The 18269-nt window shown below is 44.0% G+C and overlaps 1 protein-coding gene across 1 annotated transcript in view; it reads right to left on the reverse strand.

Annotated features, from left to right (window-relative positions):
- The window catches only part of LOC143282179 (uncharacterized), a 214240-nt gene that overhangs the window by 89674 nt on the left and 106297 nt on the right, over positions 1-18269 (reverse strand). Inside the window, 14 exon segments of the mRNA XM_076587751.1 lie at positions 329-538; positions 1316-1585; positions 2866-2973; positions 3569-3748; positions 5030-5296; positions 6070-6309; positions 8211-8492; positions 9723-9938; positions 10570-10752; positions 14026-14136; positions 15167-15334; positions 15602-15925; positions 17241-17375; positions 17747-17998. Coding sequence (XP_076443866.1) covers positions 329-538; positions 1316-1585; positions 2866-2973; positions 3569-3748; positions 5030-5296; positions 6070-6309; positions 8211-8492; positions 9723-9938; positions 10570-10752; positions 14026-14136; positions 15167-15334; positions 15602-15925; positions 17241-17375; positions 17747-17998 — 2946 coding nt within the window.

Genomic DNA, 18269 nt, shown 5'->3' on the forward strand with positions numbered 1-18269 from the left:
CCTCTTCCTCCCCCTCCTCCTTCTCATTCCTGACGTATGTCAAGCACACTGGCATGCATGGGGCAGTGTTGGAGAAATAGAAAACTGAGAGTGTCACAGATAGGTTCTGAAAAGATAAGTTTTTAGTGAAGAGCGAAAGGCAGAGACAGTGTCAGATGAACGGATAAGATGTGGAAGGTTGTTCCAGATATGAGAAGCAGCAAAGAGCAATGAGCGTTCACCATAGGTTCTTGTATAAGAAACTAGTGTTCCCAGCCATGCTGGTCTTCATTTCCTGTTGTTTGTTTCATGGCCTGCTACTGAGTTGTGACTTCTCACTAGGACTCACCAGCAGTGGTGGTGTAGGTGCCAGCAGAACAGCTGATTGGTGTCTCAGTGCCGACGGGACAGTAGGTGCCAGCGGGGCAAATGCCTCCCACCCCAGTGTGGGGACTGGAGTCTAAGGGTGTGGCAGTGTCCACTCCGTACTCACAATAGTAACCCACTGAGCACGGCCCGTCCACGGCGTCAGAACCCGGGGTTCCGCAGAAGTTGCCCCCTGGGTGATAATGATAATAAAAATAACGATAATCATCATCATCATCATCCTAATCATAATGATAATAGTCTATTGCGCCTTTCATTAAAGTACAATGATGCCAAAGGCACATCACATGAGTAACAAACAAAACAAAAAAGAGAGAGAGAAACATTTTACATAAAAATCAAAATCACAAGTATAATTTCTGTAACAACTATCCTATGCATACAATGTATTATGAATTAAACCACGTAGTGAACATCCATATATCATCCACAGAAACACAATACCAAGCACACACACACATACACACACACTGTTTTACTGTTGCTAATTGTCAGTGCTCTGTACCCCTGTGTGAAGAAGGCAGAGCACAAAATAAATACCAATTATTATCAGTACTATGATTATTGTTATTGACTGTTAGAAACAACTGTCCAATGAGAAAAGAAAGTTTTGCAACAGAAGAAGCATATTGATAACAGCAGAAATATTCATCACTACCACCATCATCATCATTATAATGAGCTTCAGCCTAGCCATCTGACCACAAACCATAGAGTCATTCATGATGGGAATAAGGCTCAAAACTTGGGAGTGAGTAGCGTTGATCCATGATATGACCTATGCCATATAATTATGAAATGAAAGTTTCAGAGCAAGGGCGGCATTAAACAAGCTAAATCATCTATAAATGGTACACAACAAACAAATAATAACAAAAATGAAAAAAAAAGAAAAATCTTGGAAAAACTTAGTGAAACAAAACTCTCACTGTTCTCCTTCATTCATTACCTGTGCACTGAGTGCAGTGGGACACATCGGACAAGCCAGTTGTGTTGCCGAAGGTTCCGATAGGGCAGGGCTGAAGGTTAGCGCCGGTGCCTGTCGGGCAGTAGTAACCTTGGCGACAGATGTCAGCGCGGTCGCGGTTGACGCAGTAGTATCCGGCAGGACACGTGTAGCAGCTGTCAGCCCCAGTGTGGTTCATGAAGGTTCCGTTCTCACAGGCAGAAGGGGTGGATGTACCCAGGGTGCAGTAGAAACCCGCAGGACAAATGTCACCTGGAGAACAACAGACTGGATAAAATATGTTCATTTCTTCCAACACAACAGACTTTCGTGTTTTTATTTTCGCTGCCCCATCATCTGCACTGTTTCAGTGACATTACTCCCATGCTGCTCATTCAGAGACCCCCATACACAGCCACACCCGGGTTTGTCTACAACAGACTTTCTTTCACTTACTGAGGTAATATATAAAGTTATTCTGGTTCTGATTCTTTTAGTGTTGCATTTCACTGATTTTTTTTTCCCCTGTTGGATAATGTGCACAATAACTGAACCACTTCATTGGATAAAAAAAATGTGCATTGATTTTTATTTGTTCACTAGACTGCATGATATATGCATGGACAGATATCAAAAGGACAAAATTCTGCCGGAAGATCAACTTCAATAATAATGCAGGCAGAAATAAAACAGCACTTTGTGAAATCAGTGATGTCATTGACAGCTCAGAGGCCTAAGTGCAGAAAGGGGAAGAGATGTCTTAGTGGAGAAAGGGGAAGAGATGTCTAAGTGCAGAAAGGGGAAGAGATGTCCCAGTGCAGAAATGGGAAGAGAAGGCTAAGTGCAGAAATGGGAAGAGATGTCTTAGTGGAGAAAGGGGAAGAGATGTCTAAGTGCAGAAAGGGGAAGAGATGTCTAAGTGCAGAAAGGGGAAGAGATGTCTTAGTGCAGAAATGGGAAGATATGTCTAAGTGCAGAAAGAGGAAGAGATGTCTTAGTGGAGAAAGGAGAAGAGAGGTCTAAGTGCAGAAAGGGGAAGAGATGTCTTAGTGGAAAAAGGGGAAGAGAGGTCTAAGTGCAGAAAGGGGAAGAGATGTCTAAGTGCAGAAAGGGGAAGAGATGTCCCAGTGCAGAAATGGGAAGAGATGTCCCAGTGCAGAAAGGGGAAGAGATGTCTTAGCGGAGAAAGGGGAAGAGATGTCTAAGTGCAGAATGGGGAAGAGATGTCTTAGTGGAGAAGAAAGGTGAGAGATGTTGAAGGGGAAGAGATGTCTTAGTGGAGAATGGGAAAGAGATGTCTTTGCGGAGAAAGGGGAAGAGATGTCTTAGCGGAAAAAGGGGAAGAGATGTCTTAGCGGAGAAAGGGGAAGAGATGTCTTAGTGCAGAATGGGGAAGAGATGTCTTAGCGGAGAAAGGGGAAGAGATGTCTTAGTGGAGAAAGGGGAAGAGATGTCTTAGCGGAGAAAGGGAAAGAGATGTCAAAGGAAAGAGATGTCGAAGGGGAACAGATGTGGAATATGTCCCTGTGGGGAAAGGGGAACCAATCACTTGCCTGTGGTCCCATCGGTTGGTGTGCTGGTGTTGGCACCCTGGGTGCAGAAGTACCCAGGGTCACAGGGTCCGGTCACGTTTGTCTTCCCAGTGCTCTCACAGTAATACCCTGCACACACACACACACACACACACACACACACAGCATGCAACTGGATGACATAAATGTGTGTTGGGAGGGTGAATGTGACGGGGTGGGCTGGGGTGGTTTTGTAAGAGCGTGTGTGTGTGTGTGTGTGTGTGTGTGTGTGTGTGTGTGGTATGGAGATAGAGAGAGAGAATGGGAGTGGGAGAGAGGGAGAGAGAGAGAGAGAAAGAGAGAGAGACACTGTACGTATGTGTTCATTATTTCTGGTGTGTGTATGTGTGTTGCAGGGCTGGGGGAGGATGGAGGGGGGCAGGAGGTGTGTGTGTGTGGGGGGGGGGGGGTATTTGTGTATGTATGTGTGTGTGTGTGTGTGCATGCATGAGCAGATGCACATATAAGTGTGAATGAGTGTGTGCGTATGTGTGCGCGAGTGTGAGGAGTGTGGTGTGCATGTGTGTGTTTGTGCATGTGTGTGTGCGGGTGTGTGTTTGTGTGTGTGTGTGTGTGTGTTTGTGTCTATGTGTGTTTGTGCATGTCTGTATGTATTAATGAGCGTGAAAAAAATAAACACTCAAACCAACACTTATCCACTCAAATCCATCCATCCCTCCCTCACCTGGGCTGCACTGCAGACAGTCACTGACGTCCCCAGCACCTGTGGTGTCCAGGTACGTGCCTGAGGGGCAGGGTGTGGGAACCGCCGTACCGTTGTTGCAGTAGTGACCAGCGAAGCACACATCCCCGTACGCCTTGCTGACTGGTGCTGGCTCTTCAGACCCAAGACTGCAGTAAAAACCTATATAAAAAAAAATTTTTAAAAACAAAAAAACCAGGGTGAAATAAAGTTCAGTTTCAATTTTCAAGGAGATATGCAAGAGTGCAGATTGATCCATATTGGCTACACCAAATCCGCTTTAAAAAATAATAATGATAACATGCTGGTTAGGCCTTGGTAGCCTACCCTGGGTTTGTATAAAACATAAACTCAGAATGAAACAGATTAAACAAATAAAGTAAATACTTCAAAATATATGATAAAGATGAACACACGTAGAAGGCAACTGGTGAAGCAAATAACGATAATACTACAACTAATAATTATAGTAATCAGTGTCTATACAGCACAGAATCTTGTGCAGAGACAAATCAAAGCGTCTTCACACCAGTCATTCACATGTATGCATAACTCTAACCTTAAGAAACTGAAGATAAAGAAGAGGATGGGGAGGGAGACTATCATGGAAAGAGGTGGGTTATAAGACCAGACCTGAAAGAGCTGAGTGCAGAGACCTGACAAAGTGAAAGAGGAAGTTCATTCCAAAAGCAAGGTCCAGAGAAAGAGAAAGAATGTGTGGCTGACATCAGAACAAAATGACAATCAAACACAGAATAATACGAGAAAGAAGAAAGAACTCAGTTGTCAGACCAGTCAACTGTCTTGACACATCAGCTGTACGATGAAAATGTTTACTGGACCAACACATTCCAGACTCAGCAGTCAAACCAGTAAATAATCTGGACACACACTGTGGTGGTGTGTGTCCATCGAGATCGATGATGACCATTGTTGCATCCAGCTGGGGGATGGGGGTAGGGTGGTGGTGGGGGGGGATGCTCATGAATCTATCTGTGAGTTCGCAGATGGCTGAATAGCCCAATCTGCGCACGAAATGTTCGCTGACAGTTGGGGCAGACAAAGACAGGCATATCATTGCCAGGGAGCTTGTTTGCCCGTGACTTTCTGGCCTGCCTCTTCTGAACAGCTGCAGCAGTCCTGGACACACACTGTATTGTTGCATTGTATCCCTCTTTTGACAGAAACAGATTTCTCTGTGTGAAATGTGCACTGCTTTCCCCAAGGTAAGTGCACCACTACAGTGCAGCGTAAGCCTTTTTCTTCCTTTTTCTTTCTGCTGTCAACGGTGTTTTCTTATCAAACTGAATTTTTCTACAGAATTTTGCCAGAGACAACTTTCTTGTTGCCATTGATTCTTCTATATGCACTAAATGCACACTACAGACAGGACCTCGGTTTATCCTCTCGTCTGAATGTCAGTCGTACAGCGAAAACCCTTACCGGCCCAACACACTCCAGACTCGGCTGTCAAACCAGTCTGTCCGCAGTAGAAGCCAGGAGTACAGGCATCACACTCCGAGCTGTTCTGCAGCCCCTGTCTGTTGCTGAACGTCCCCACTGGACAAGCGCTCCCCAGTGAGCTCCCTTCTGGGCAGAATCGGCCCGCCGGGCAGATGTCACCGGTAGCGCCATCTGTGGGGGTGGCATTGTATGCGCTTTGCAGGCAGTAGTGCCCAGCAGAGCACAAGCCTGATGGCTCTGTGTTGCCTGTAAATGAAAAAACAAAAAAAAGACTGAAATCTGAATGAAGATGAATACACGCATGTCAAAATCTAAGCTGGGAAAAAAATGGCAAAAATGAAAAATAAAAAAAACAAGACAGAGAAAAAGATTTAAACATACATGAAAACTTATGATGGAACTTCATGCATGTATAAACTACAAGTCATAGATTGCCTATCAAAATAGATAGATAAACTAAGCATTATACTATTGCATGGGAAACAATGTGTCGATGAATATTTATTGTTCTGTCTATTATTTTCATGTGGAATGACTAATATTCACAGCAACATTAAGTTGTAACTTCCCAAAGTACAAATGTTAATTATTTTGTCTGTAAACTTGTCTTTATAGAAAATGTTGTAAAATGTATTATAATAATACTGCAAATACTACTACTACTACAACTAATAATAATTATACTACTACTACTAATAATAATAATAATAATGAGAAGTTGAACAACAACAACAACATCATGAAACAACAACAATAATGACAATGATGATAGTTTCTATCATTATTATTATTATTATTATTATTATTATTATCATTATTATTATTATTATTATTATTATTATATTGTTGTTGTTGTTATTATTATTATCATTCTTATCATTATCATGATTATTTTCATTTTTATTACTACTATCACAATGACCATAACAGTAATAATAATAACAGTAATAAAAACCACCAACACACACACACACACACACACACACACACACACACACACACAACCACACAAAACACACCTTCACCACTGCAGTAGTAGCCGGGATCGCACGGCGTGCACATGGAGGACGCAGAGAGCCCCGTCTTGTTGCTATAGGAACCAGCAGGACACAGGTACTGGGTGCCATACTCTGTGGAGGCGGGGCAGTAAGACCCGGGTGGACAGTCAGTGGGTACCGACACTCCTCGGTAGCTGCGGAACCGACCGGAGAAGTTTCCGGAAGTGGACATGTTCGCGGCGTCCAGGTCTTCGTAATCACCTAGATGCATAGAGGAATTTCTTGTTAATTTTTTTCTTTACTACTGCAAAGGCAATATGCCATGCAGTAGGTTATTTCAACCAACACACACGCAAGCATGCGCATACTAACATACATGCACACTAACACAAATGCTCACACACTCACACACACACACACACACACACATACACACGCACGCACGCACACACACACACACACACACACACACATACATACATACATACATACACACATGCACGCACACACACATGCACACACTCAAACACATGCACACACACACACACACACACACACACACACACACACACACACACACACACACAGTCCAACCAGTGCTAATGATGATGATATGGTTAATTATGTAGCACCTATCCTAGTTCAAAGACCAAGCTCTAAGTGCTATAAAAGCACAAAGTCATTTGCAGAACAGGCTGCCTACCCAGGTAAAGCCGGCTGACTGGGCGCTCATCATTTGTTTTCCTGTGTCATTCAATCAGGTTTCAGTCACGTACACATACAAACTCATACAGACATGTAACATTTTATGTGTATGACCGTTTTGTTCTCGCTGGATGCAATGAATGAACCTTACAACAACAACAACAACAACATCAGCAGCAGCAACAACAGCAACAACCGCAACATCATCATCAACATCATTACACTGACAACAGAGCAACATCAACAACACTGCACTGACCAAAGGCCTGACAACAGAGCAACATCAACAACACTGCACTGACCAAAGGCCTGACAACAGAGCAACATCAACAACACTGCACTAACCAAAGGCTTGACAACAGAGCAACATCAACAACACTGCACTGACCAAAGGCCTGACAACAGAGCAACAACAACAAAGCAACATTTTACTGACCAAAGGCTTGACAACAGAGCAACATCAACAACACTGCACTAACCAAAGGCTTGACAACAGAGCAACATCAACAACACTGCGCTGACCAAAGGCTTGACAACAGAGCAACATCAACAACACTGCGCTGACCAAAGGCCTGACAATACAGCAACATCAACAACACTGCACTGACCAAAGGCCTGACAACAGAGCAACATCAACAACACTGCACTGATCAAAGGCCTGACAACAGAGCAACATCAACAACACTGCACTGATTAAAGGCCTGACAACAGAGCAACATCAACAACACTGCGCTGACCAAAGGCCTGACAACAGAGCAACAACAACAAAACAACATTTTACTGACCAAAGGCCTGACAACAGAGCAACATCAACAACACTGCACTGACCAAAGGCCTGACAACAGAGCAACAACAACAAAACAACATTTTACTGACCAAAGGCCTGACAACAGAGCAACATCAACAACACTGCACTAACCAAAGGCCTGACAACAGAGCAACATCAACAACACTGCACTGATCAAAGGCCTGGCAACAGAGCAACATCAACAACACTGCACTGATCAAAGGCCTGGCAACAGAGCAACATCAACAACACTGCACTGACTAAAGGCTTGACAACAGAGCAACATCAACAACACTGCACAAACCAAAGGCCTGACAACAGAGCAACATCAACAACACTGCACTGACCAAAGGCCTGACAACAGAGCAACATCAACAACACTGCACAAACCAAAGGCCTGACAATACAGCAACAACAACAAAACAACATTTTACTGACTAAAGGCCTGACAACAGAGCAACAACAACAAAACAACATTTTACTGACCAAAGGCCTGACAACAGAGCAACAACAACAAAACAACATTTTACTGACCAAAGGCCTGACAATACAGCAACAACAACAAAACAACATTTTACTGACTAAAGGCCTGGCAATAGAACATCAACAACACTGCACTGACCAAAGGCCTGGCAATAGAACAACAACAACAAAACAACATTTTACTGACCAAAGGCCTGACAATAGAAGCTGGCCGGACAAGGGTCACAGTTGTCCTGGGCCCAGTGTGGCTGGTAGGTGCCAGAGGGACACCCTGTCTCGTTGTGACTGCCCACAAAACAGAAGTGGCCAGGGCTGCAGGCAAGGTCTGTGGGCCTCCGTGAATCCTGCCCCCCGGGGCAAAAATAGCCAGCGTCACACTGACCCGTGGGCTCCTCGAGACCATAGGCGTCGCAGTAATACCCTGCTGTGCACGGGAGGCAGTCTGTGATGTTGGCGCCCCCTGTGAAATCTGGTGGGATAGAAATAATAGTTTTTGTATAAAAAATGTTCCCTAAGAGTTTCCCTATCTGACTTTTAGAAGGGTTTTTTTTTTCTTTAACATTTTTTTCTATTCAAACAAGAAAATGATGGCATTCAAGTTGCTACAATTCGTGTGTATACATAAACAGAAGATCAAATACGCAAATTAAAGATTCTGTAATCCATGTCAGCGTTCAGTGGGTAATGGAAACAAGAACATATCCAGCATGCACAACCCCGAAAACGGAGTATGGCTGCCTACATGGCAGGGTAAAAATGGTCATACACTTTTACGTAAAAGCTCACTAGTGTACAAACGAGTGAACATGGGAGTTGCAGCCCACAAACACAGAAGAAGAAGAAGTTGCTACTATGTCTAGAATAAAACCCTGTGTTATCATACAATGAATAAATTAACGACCGTTTCAATATTCTCTTTCTTTTCTCTCCAGTTCCTCGTTTTCCTTTTTGGAGTCCTGCTGACCAACAAAGAAATGGAGGCAAAAACCAAAACAAAGAGTCAAGAAGAAGTCACGGAAATATTGCGACTGATAACAAGTATCAGAAAAGAAAGCAACGGCTGGCAATCATTCCAGAAATCATGGAAACGATGCAAATAACAGCATGCATCCGCATGAGTGAGACTGACTGCTTTTTTTAATGTTGAAAAACAGCCAGGTTCCTGAGGCTGCTAAACTGAAGTACATGTCTTAAAACCAAAACAAAGTACAACAAAGATTCAGAGCAGATATAAAAGCCTGAGGACTGGTCCATATACACTACAAAGATAAAAAAATAATAATAACTTTTTAAAAAAGGGGGCAGATGCCTGACCAGCACAGCCCAACGTGTTAGTCAGGTCTTGAAGGCCTACCCCAAACTTATGTAAAACATTAACATTAAATGAAATAAAGGAAATAAACAATTAATAAGCAAATGCCCATATTGTAAAACTGTACAACATGGGAATACTGCTACCTATGCATCAGAAGTATTAGTTTCAGTTTCAAGAAGATGTAATGATATGAAAAATATCAGAAGTTTGTTTCAGTTTCAAATAGATGTTATGATAAAAAATATATTTTAAAAAATGAAACATACACAGAAAGTAAATGAATATGCACCCCCCCCCCCCCCCCCACCCCCACCCCTCACCCTTCCCCCTCCCAACCCCTGCCCCCCCAAAAAAGCATAAGAAAAAAAACAAAAAAACACTCACTTGCAAACGTTCCCGGTGGGCAGGGCTCCTGCAGAGGGGTGCCCTGAACGCAGTAGTACCCAGCGGCACAGGGCACCGGGTCAGGCACCTGGGCACTCCCGTTACAGAAGAACCCGGCAGTGCAGTCCCCAGTGGGTGTGGCCAAGGAGTAGCCATCGCAGTACTGACCCAGAGGGCACGGCAAGGGAGAAGCACTGCCAGACGGGCAGTACGTGCCTGGCAGACAAGGTAAAAAGTTTATTTCATGTCGGGGTATTAACGCAATACACACGTCTTTTACACACATCACAAAAAAAAGAAAAAAAAAGTGATATCAAAAAATACACAAACCAAACCAATAAAGCCAACTCAAGTAAACAAGCAAATACGCATTAACATGTCATTTTCCCCGAGCAATATTTTCGCCAGCAATAGTAAAAATTCTACTGAAAAGAATTACAAACAGAAAAGAGACAAAAGGTTTAAGTTTAAATGACATCATGAGACATGAGAAGGGAATATTCTCATGCTTATACTTCAGACATGGGGGTAAGGGGAACTGCTGTCTTGAATTCCATGCCGTTTCAGTGACATTTCCCCCCATACCCTTTGTCCCAAATTTCCCCACACACATTGCCACAACAAAAGCAGATGCCTGACCTATACATAGACCTAATGCACTGGTCAGGCCGTGATAGCCTAAAAAAGAAAAAAAAATCCAAAAACCAATAGACCTTACCCATAAACAAGGGCAAAAGATGGGGGGAGGGGGGGAATTAAAGGATTTTTCATTTTATTTTATTGAAGGCAAACAGTATACGAGTACAATATTTTTTTTTAAAACCCTGAGCACAACAATACTTCTCACCTGGAGTGCAGACTCCTCCGGTGTCATTGAGGGAGTAGACGGGACAGGTGAGGCTGAAGTTGGAGGCAGTGGTGTTGACGACAGGTGAGGGCTGAGTCTCATAGGCCCCTCCCGAACAGTACCACCCTGCGTCGCACGTCCCTGTGGGCTCTGACAGACCGTCCCCAGCACAGTACTGACCCGCTGTCAACAAATCACCACATGACCCGCTGTCAGCAAATCACCACATGACCCGCTGTCAACAAATCAACACATGACCTGCTGTCAGCAAATCAACACATAACCCAATGTCAGCAAATCACCACAAGACCCGCTGTCAACAAATCACCACATGACCTGCTGTCAACAAATCAACACAAGACCTGCTGTCAACAAATCACCACATGACCCGCTGTCAACAAATCAACACATGACCTGCTGTCAACAAATCAACACATAAAACCAATGTCAGCAAATCAACACATGACCCAATGTCAGCAAATCACCACATGACCTGCTGTCAGCAAATCACCACATGACCTGCTGTCAACAAATCAACACATAACCCTATGTCAACAAATCACCACATGACCCAATGTCAGCAAATCAACACATGACCCTATGTCAACAAATCACCACATGACCCAATGTCAGCAAATTAACACATGACCCAATGTCAGCTAATCACCACATGACCTGCTGTCAACAAATCAACACATGACCCAGTGTCAGCAAATCAATACATGACCCAATGTCAGCAAATCAACACATGACCCAATGTCAGCAAATCAATACATGACCCACTGTCAGCAAATCAACACATGACCTGCTGTCAACAAATCACCACAAGACCACAAGACCTGCTGTCAACAAATCACCACAAGACCACAAGACCTGCTGTCAACAAATCACCACAAGACCCGCTGTCAACAAATCAACGCATGACCCGCTGTCAGTAAATCAACACATGACCTGCTGTCAACAAATCACCACAAGACCTGCTGTCAACAAATCACCACAAGACCTGCTCTCAACAAATCACCACAAGACCACAAGACCTGCTGTCAACAAATCACCACAAGACCTGCTCTCAACAAATCACCACAAGACCACAAGACCTGCTGTCAACAAATCACCACAAGACCTGCTGTCAACAAATCACCACAAGACGCAATGGTCAACAAATTACCACAAGACCCACTGTCAACAAATCAACACAAGTCTCACTGTCAACAAGTCACCACATGACTGGCTGTCAACAAATCACCACAAGACCTGCTGTCAACAAATCACCACAAGACGCAATGGTCAACAAATTACCACATGACCCACTGTCAACAAATCAACACATGACCCACTGTCAACAAATCACCACAAGACCCGCTGTCAACAAATCAACACATGACCAGCTGTCAGCAAATCAACACAAGACCTGCTGTCAACAAATCACCACAAGACCACAAGACCTGCTGTCAACAAATCACCACAAGACCTGCTGTCAACAAATCACCACAAGACCCACTGTCAACAAATCAACACAAGTCCACTGTCAACAAATCACCACATGACTCGCTGTCAACAAATCAACACATGACTTGCTGTCAACAAATCACATGATCAGCACCAGATGACCTGCATCACAATACCCGGTGTCAATATTCACCACATGACGTGCTAACAACAAATCTTTACATGATAAGTGAATGTTATATCTCATTTTTCTTTTTAAAAAACCAACAAAAAAGAATAGTTATTTTTGGTGTACCCATAGTTTACTGCTTGCTTATGACTTGTCAACTCTTCTAATTCACACAAAGACACATACATACAAAAATACACATGTCAGGAGCTGCAAACACACACACATACACACACACACACACACACACACACACACACACACACACGTACACATATTTTGTGTCGATTCTAAATGTGTATTACAAGCATTGAAATCTTTTAATGTGAAGACAAGAGGAGAACTCGTAACAGAAATTCGTCATATAATTCATGTTTTGACCATCCGTGGGACAAAAAATTAATTTTTGTTGGATCCCTTTTCGCGAAGGGATTGTGGGAAATGAGTGGGTTGATCATTGTGCGAAAATAGGCGCAATAAACATTCACAATGCTATAGAAATTTGTATTCCATATTCATTACAAGAAGGTTATTCTCTACTGAAGAAAACTTGCTGGAACCATGTCAATAAACTAAAACAGGAGTCTGATCCTGACAGAGAAAATACTGACAATAGCTCGCGCAAAAGTGATCGCATGTTTTCTTTTAAAACAAAAGGACATCACAGTAGCAGAAGGCTCACCAATCTAATATACAGACTATGACTGGATACCATAAAAACAAAATATATTTCTAATGTGACTTGCATTTGCAGCAATGAAATTACCCTCATGCATATCATCCATAGATGTGAACAGTTAAAACCATATTTACCTATGTCATTCACAAAATCTGCAGTTCCATCTGTTTCCATAAGAAATGTCTTATATGATAATCAACATGTGTTTGAAATAGTCCAGAGTTTAATTTGGAGCCCGACTGGCTATTTGTTGTAATTCTACTGGTTGAGGAGGTGGAGGAGGAATCCTTTCCCAACGGCTGTGAAGGTGGAAGAGGATACCAAACGGCAGGGGGAGCTCTTATCCTTGGCTGGAAGTCCTCCTAGGAGACGGAACTCCAAAGAAAAAACCTGCACCTGCCTTTCTATACATGGCAGTATCTGCACCTATGGGACTTTGAGCGTCGGTAGGCCAGAGAGTGAGGAAGGGGACTGCACAACTCCTCTTCACTAAAAAAAGTCACCTGTGCTGGTCAGTAAAGACGTTTGAAAACAAGAGAACGCTGGCCATCAAGGAGAAGCATGAGTGAAGGAAGCAGGGCTCAACTTCTGGAGACGTTTTCCCTTGCAACACCTGTGGGAAGTGCTGCACATCCAGAATCATCCTCTTCGCCCATATGAGGTCACACACCGACAGATAAGCCTGCCTGCCTACTCGTCCGTCAGTCCAACGGGAGACTCCATCACTGGTTGACCAGTTAGTTTATTTTACTTTGTTTATATTCTTCTCCCTTTTTTTTAATGCTAATTGAGGAACGAGGAACAGGGAAAATAGTGAAGATTTAAGGCATGGGTGGGGTGGGGGAGATAATGGATTTTCGTCTAAAATCACAAATGTGGACAGACGTTAAGCAAAAGAACGAACAAACACACACATGCTGCAAAAAATTTCCATCAGTTTAAAACTGAAATTATTCCTTTAAATACATGTAGAACTGGCATTCCACTCTTCTTTCTCTCAATCAATTTCAGCAAATATAAAAACAACACCTGTGTCACCTGCTAAAAGAAAACACACACACAAAAAAAACACACAAACATGAACGACCAGACATTCTACAATCAGTAGTATGTGTGAAGGGACGCTATCAAATAAAATTCCTCTGAAACAACAACTGACCTGGACAAGGCAGACAGTCGTACATGTCACTGCCCTGAGTCATGTTGTTGTAGGTACCTGCTGGACAGGGGTACTGGTATGCAAACTCTGTTGCAGTGGGGCAATAAGCACCTGCAATCACAGACATATCCACAATGATGATGAATGATATGGATACTTATATAGCACCTATCCTCGGTCACAGACCAAGCCCTGAGTGCTTTAGAAACTTGGGGTCGTATTCACAACAGACTGCCTACCTGGGTAGAGCCAACTGACGGCTGCCATTGGGCAGATTGAAAGTACAATGCTTTAACCACTCAGCTATTGCTCAGTCCAGCATGTTACCTACTACCATTGGAAACAGACATGTTTTTGGTACAGTGTATAACTGCGGTTGTGCTTTATATGTTTAACGTTGCATGCACTCTAACCAAACATCTACATACAATAAAGGTGTGTCATGTTTTGTCCTGTCTTGTCTTGTCTTGTCTCATCTTATCATATAGACAATTCAGTTTCAAGGAGGTGCCAAAGCATGGCACACCCATCAGCTTCTTCTTCTTTGTTCATGGGCTCCAACTCCCTCGTTCAATCGTATGTACACGAGTGGGCCTTTACATGTATGACCGTTTTTACCCCTTCATGTAGGCAGCCATACTCCATTTTCATGAGTACCCATCAGCTAACAAAAGAAAAGGGGGAACAGATGCCTGACTGATGCATCAACCCAGTGTGCTGGTCAGGCCTTGAGAGTCTTCTACATGCTGAAGAAAAAATAACACCAAGAATCTTCAGCATTGTATGTATGTATCCTTGGTTAATTCCGTTTATCATAAAAGTTTTCTTTCTTTTTTTTTTTCTTTTCTTACCGTTTAGAGTTAGTCTTCTTTCTTATTTTTCTTGTATGTATCTTTAGGGATGTGATCAAAGAACTGTTTGGCATTATCCCATTTTACTGCATTATAATATAGTGGGTTAAAATGTCAATCCATTAAACATCTTTAACCCCTTCTTCCTGTGCATTTTCTGAACAAACTACTGAAAAACAGCAACAGAACTGTTCCAAAGGTATTTAAAAAACAAAATTTTCACCCCTTGCATATATTTTATCTTGAGTATGATCACCACATTGTCCTCATACAACAAAAGCTATACTGACCTTTTGGACAAGGTGTGTTGATGTAGGTGGTGGAGTTGGCCAGACAGTAGTATCCAGCTGGACAGTCAGTGCATGAAGGCTGACCGGTCAGGTCATTGTATGTCCCCGCCGCACAGCCAATGGGGTCAGAGGTGCCTTGCGGGCAGTAGTGACCATCTGGGCAGATTCCTGTCAAAAACAGGCAGAGTTTTTTCACTTCACGTAAGTAACTGAAATGTAGCGGAACCATATATTCCTTGTGACCCAGGATCACTTGGTAATAAAGAACATACCCCATTATATTCTGGGATTTTTTTTCTGATCATAACAGGATACATTACCCGGTACTTGATTTTTTTTTTTTTTTTCTGAGAAGAAAAAAGCTTTACAAAAATAGGCAAAAATCAGTAAGTAGATAAGTAAGAAAGAAAGTAAAATCAGGAAGGGTTCCATTACCTCCAGATCCCGTGTGGGTACCGCTGGGGGCGGCAATGTCCACCCCTGACTGACAGTAGTACCCGGCATTGCACAGCCCACTCGTCACTGTCAAACCAGGGGCATCGCAGTACGACCCGGGGTCACAGGCCTTGCACTCAGAAACATCCTGCAGCATTTCCACGTCGCTGTACGTTCCGCTTGGACACAGTGTGACGTTGAAGCCTGTGCTGCCCTCGCACACCCGGCCCTGAGGGCAAGGGTCAGCACGATCTTTGTTGACACAGTAGTAGCGAGGAGGACACGCGTCGCACGCTCCAGCCAGAGTGTGGTTCATGTAGGTTCCTGGGGAAAGGAGGGTTCATGTTATGGGTTTTTTTTCTTGTTGCTTTTTTCTCGCTTCCTTTGACCTATCTTTTTCTCCTTGCTGTGAAGGTTCTCTTCATCTGGTGCATGTAAAAGAACTCATGACAACCGAAGAGGTGCCTTTGACAAATTTCGACAGAAAGGTATCCATTTTGATGGGTAAACATATCAAACTGTCTTTCTTCCTCACAGAATGCATCTGATTGGGTTACAGTCACACACTTACAAACATCTGGTGTGTGTGTGTGTGTGTGTGTGGTGTGTAGTGTGTGTGTGTGTGTGTGTGTGTGTACGTGCACGCACGTGAGTGCATGCATGTGTGAGCGCATGCATGTGTGCGTGCGCATGTGTGTAAGTGTGTCTTATTCAAAGTACTAGCACACATACCACCATTCATTTTTATTCAGGGACAAACAAGAAAGCTGGCCCATGTATCACGGGAGCTGCAGATCATGGAGACTTTTGCTTCCATGGAGGGCGCACTAGGCCACCTCTCCGTCCTGTCATTTATGATCCCTCACTGGAAGAACCACACAGTCTTTTTTTTTCTTCTGCATTTGTGGGCTGCAACTCCCATGTTCACTTGTACACACAAGTTGCCGTTTTTTATCCCGCCATGTAGACAGCCATACTCCGTTTTGAGGGGGGAAGGGTGCATCCTGGTTTCTATAACCCACTGAACACCAACAAGTATTACAATATCTTTAACTTCTTCTTCTTCTTCCTTTATACGGCCAACATCACTTTACTGATGATTCTGTTGTAGTTAGGGGAGATTATCGAAGATTGCGCTGTTGTGAGGATTTAAAAAAAAAAAAAAATTGTTTGGTTGTCTGGCCAGCCAGTGCATGTTCAGCATGCACCGACATGATGCCAAGCCTCTGCAGCAGCCGTGGATGGGGAGGACACGGGTAAGTAAAGTAACTGGGAAGGGTGGCAGGAGGGTAAGGGGGAGGGCTGGGGGTGATGGGGGGTGGGGGTTGTTCCAGGTTCTAAAGACGGGAGGCCAGCCTGGACTTGAAGCAGTCCAGTGATTTAGCCGTCACAACCTCCTGAGGCAACTTGTTCCATTCTGGTATGGTCCTCGGGAAGAACGTCAACATCTGGCATTTGGGGTTTTTTTTGCATGCATGCATATACACATGAAGGGGGTTCAAGCACTACCAGGTCTGTACATCTGTTGACCTGGTAGATCAGAAAAAAAATTTTAAAAAAATCTCCGTCCTTAACCCCACCTGGCACGGTGACTGGGATCCCAACCCATGACCCTCAGACTGACAGAAAATGGACTCACCATCGTCACAGGGCAAGGGAGTGGCTGTGCCCACTGGGCAGTATGTCCCTGCTGGGCACACGTTTCCTGTCGTTCCGTCCGTCGGTGTCGCTGTGGTCGCATTGCGCTCACAGTAGTAACCCACATCACAAGGACCTTTAGGCGAACACAGAAAGAAAAACATAAAATGTATTGAACCTGACTTTATTGTGTTCCCAGTTTTCATGCACAGATGCTTTTTGAAAAAGTAAATTCAGGGGCGTGAGGGGGGGACAGGAGTCAAGTTATATAGTAAAGTTAACCAAGGCAGTATTGTCACAAATAAAGCCTTTCAAATAGTCTGCACACACACATGCACACATGCCCATAAACCCGCAAACACACACATACACATGAGCACACACACACACACACATACACATGCACGCATGCACACACACACACACACACACACACACACCACCACCACCACCACCACCACCACCCACACCAACACCCACACCCACACAGAAAAACAAAAAACACACCTGTATAGTTCGCCAAGCCAACGCTATCGCAGTAGAATCCTCCCGGGCAGTCCAAACAATCCAGATCCGACGCCTGACCCGTGGAAGGCAGATAGGTACCTGCCGGGCAGGCCACGGGGCTACCTGTACCCGTGGGGCAGTAGTGGCCGGTGGGACAGAAGTCACCAAAGGCCTGAGAGATGGGGTTGGGCTGACTGGAGGCCAGGGTACAGAAGTGTCCGGCTGTACAGTTGCCCGCAGGTAGTGTCAGACCTGGAGAGGAGAGATGTGCGAAGAGCAGATTATTGTACACGAAGGACAGGCGCAATAGACAAGTGGTTAAAGCGTTGGACTTTCAGTCTGAGGGTCCCGAGTTCAAATCTCGGTAACAGCGCCTGGTGGGTAAAGGGTGGAGATTTTTTCCGATCTCCCAGGTCAACATGTGTGCAGACCTGCTTGTTCCTAAACCCCCTTCATGTGTATACACAAGCAGAAGATCGAATGCACAAGTTAAAGATCCTGTAATCCATGTCACTGTCCGATG

The sequence above is a fragment of the Babylonia areolata genome, chromosome 5 (assembly GCF_041734735.1).
Source record: "Babylonia areolata isolate BAREFJ2019XMU chromosome 5, ASM4173473v1, whole genome shotgun sequence".
NCBI lineage: Eukaryota > Metazoa > Mollusca > Gastropoda > Neogastropoda > Buccinidae > Babylonia > Babylonia areolata.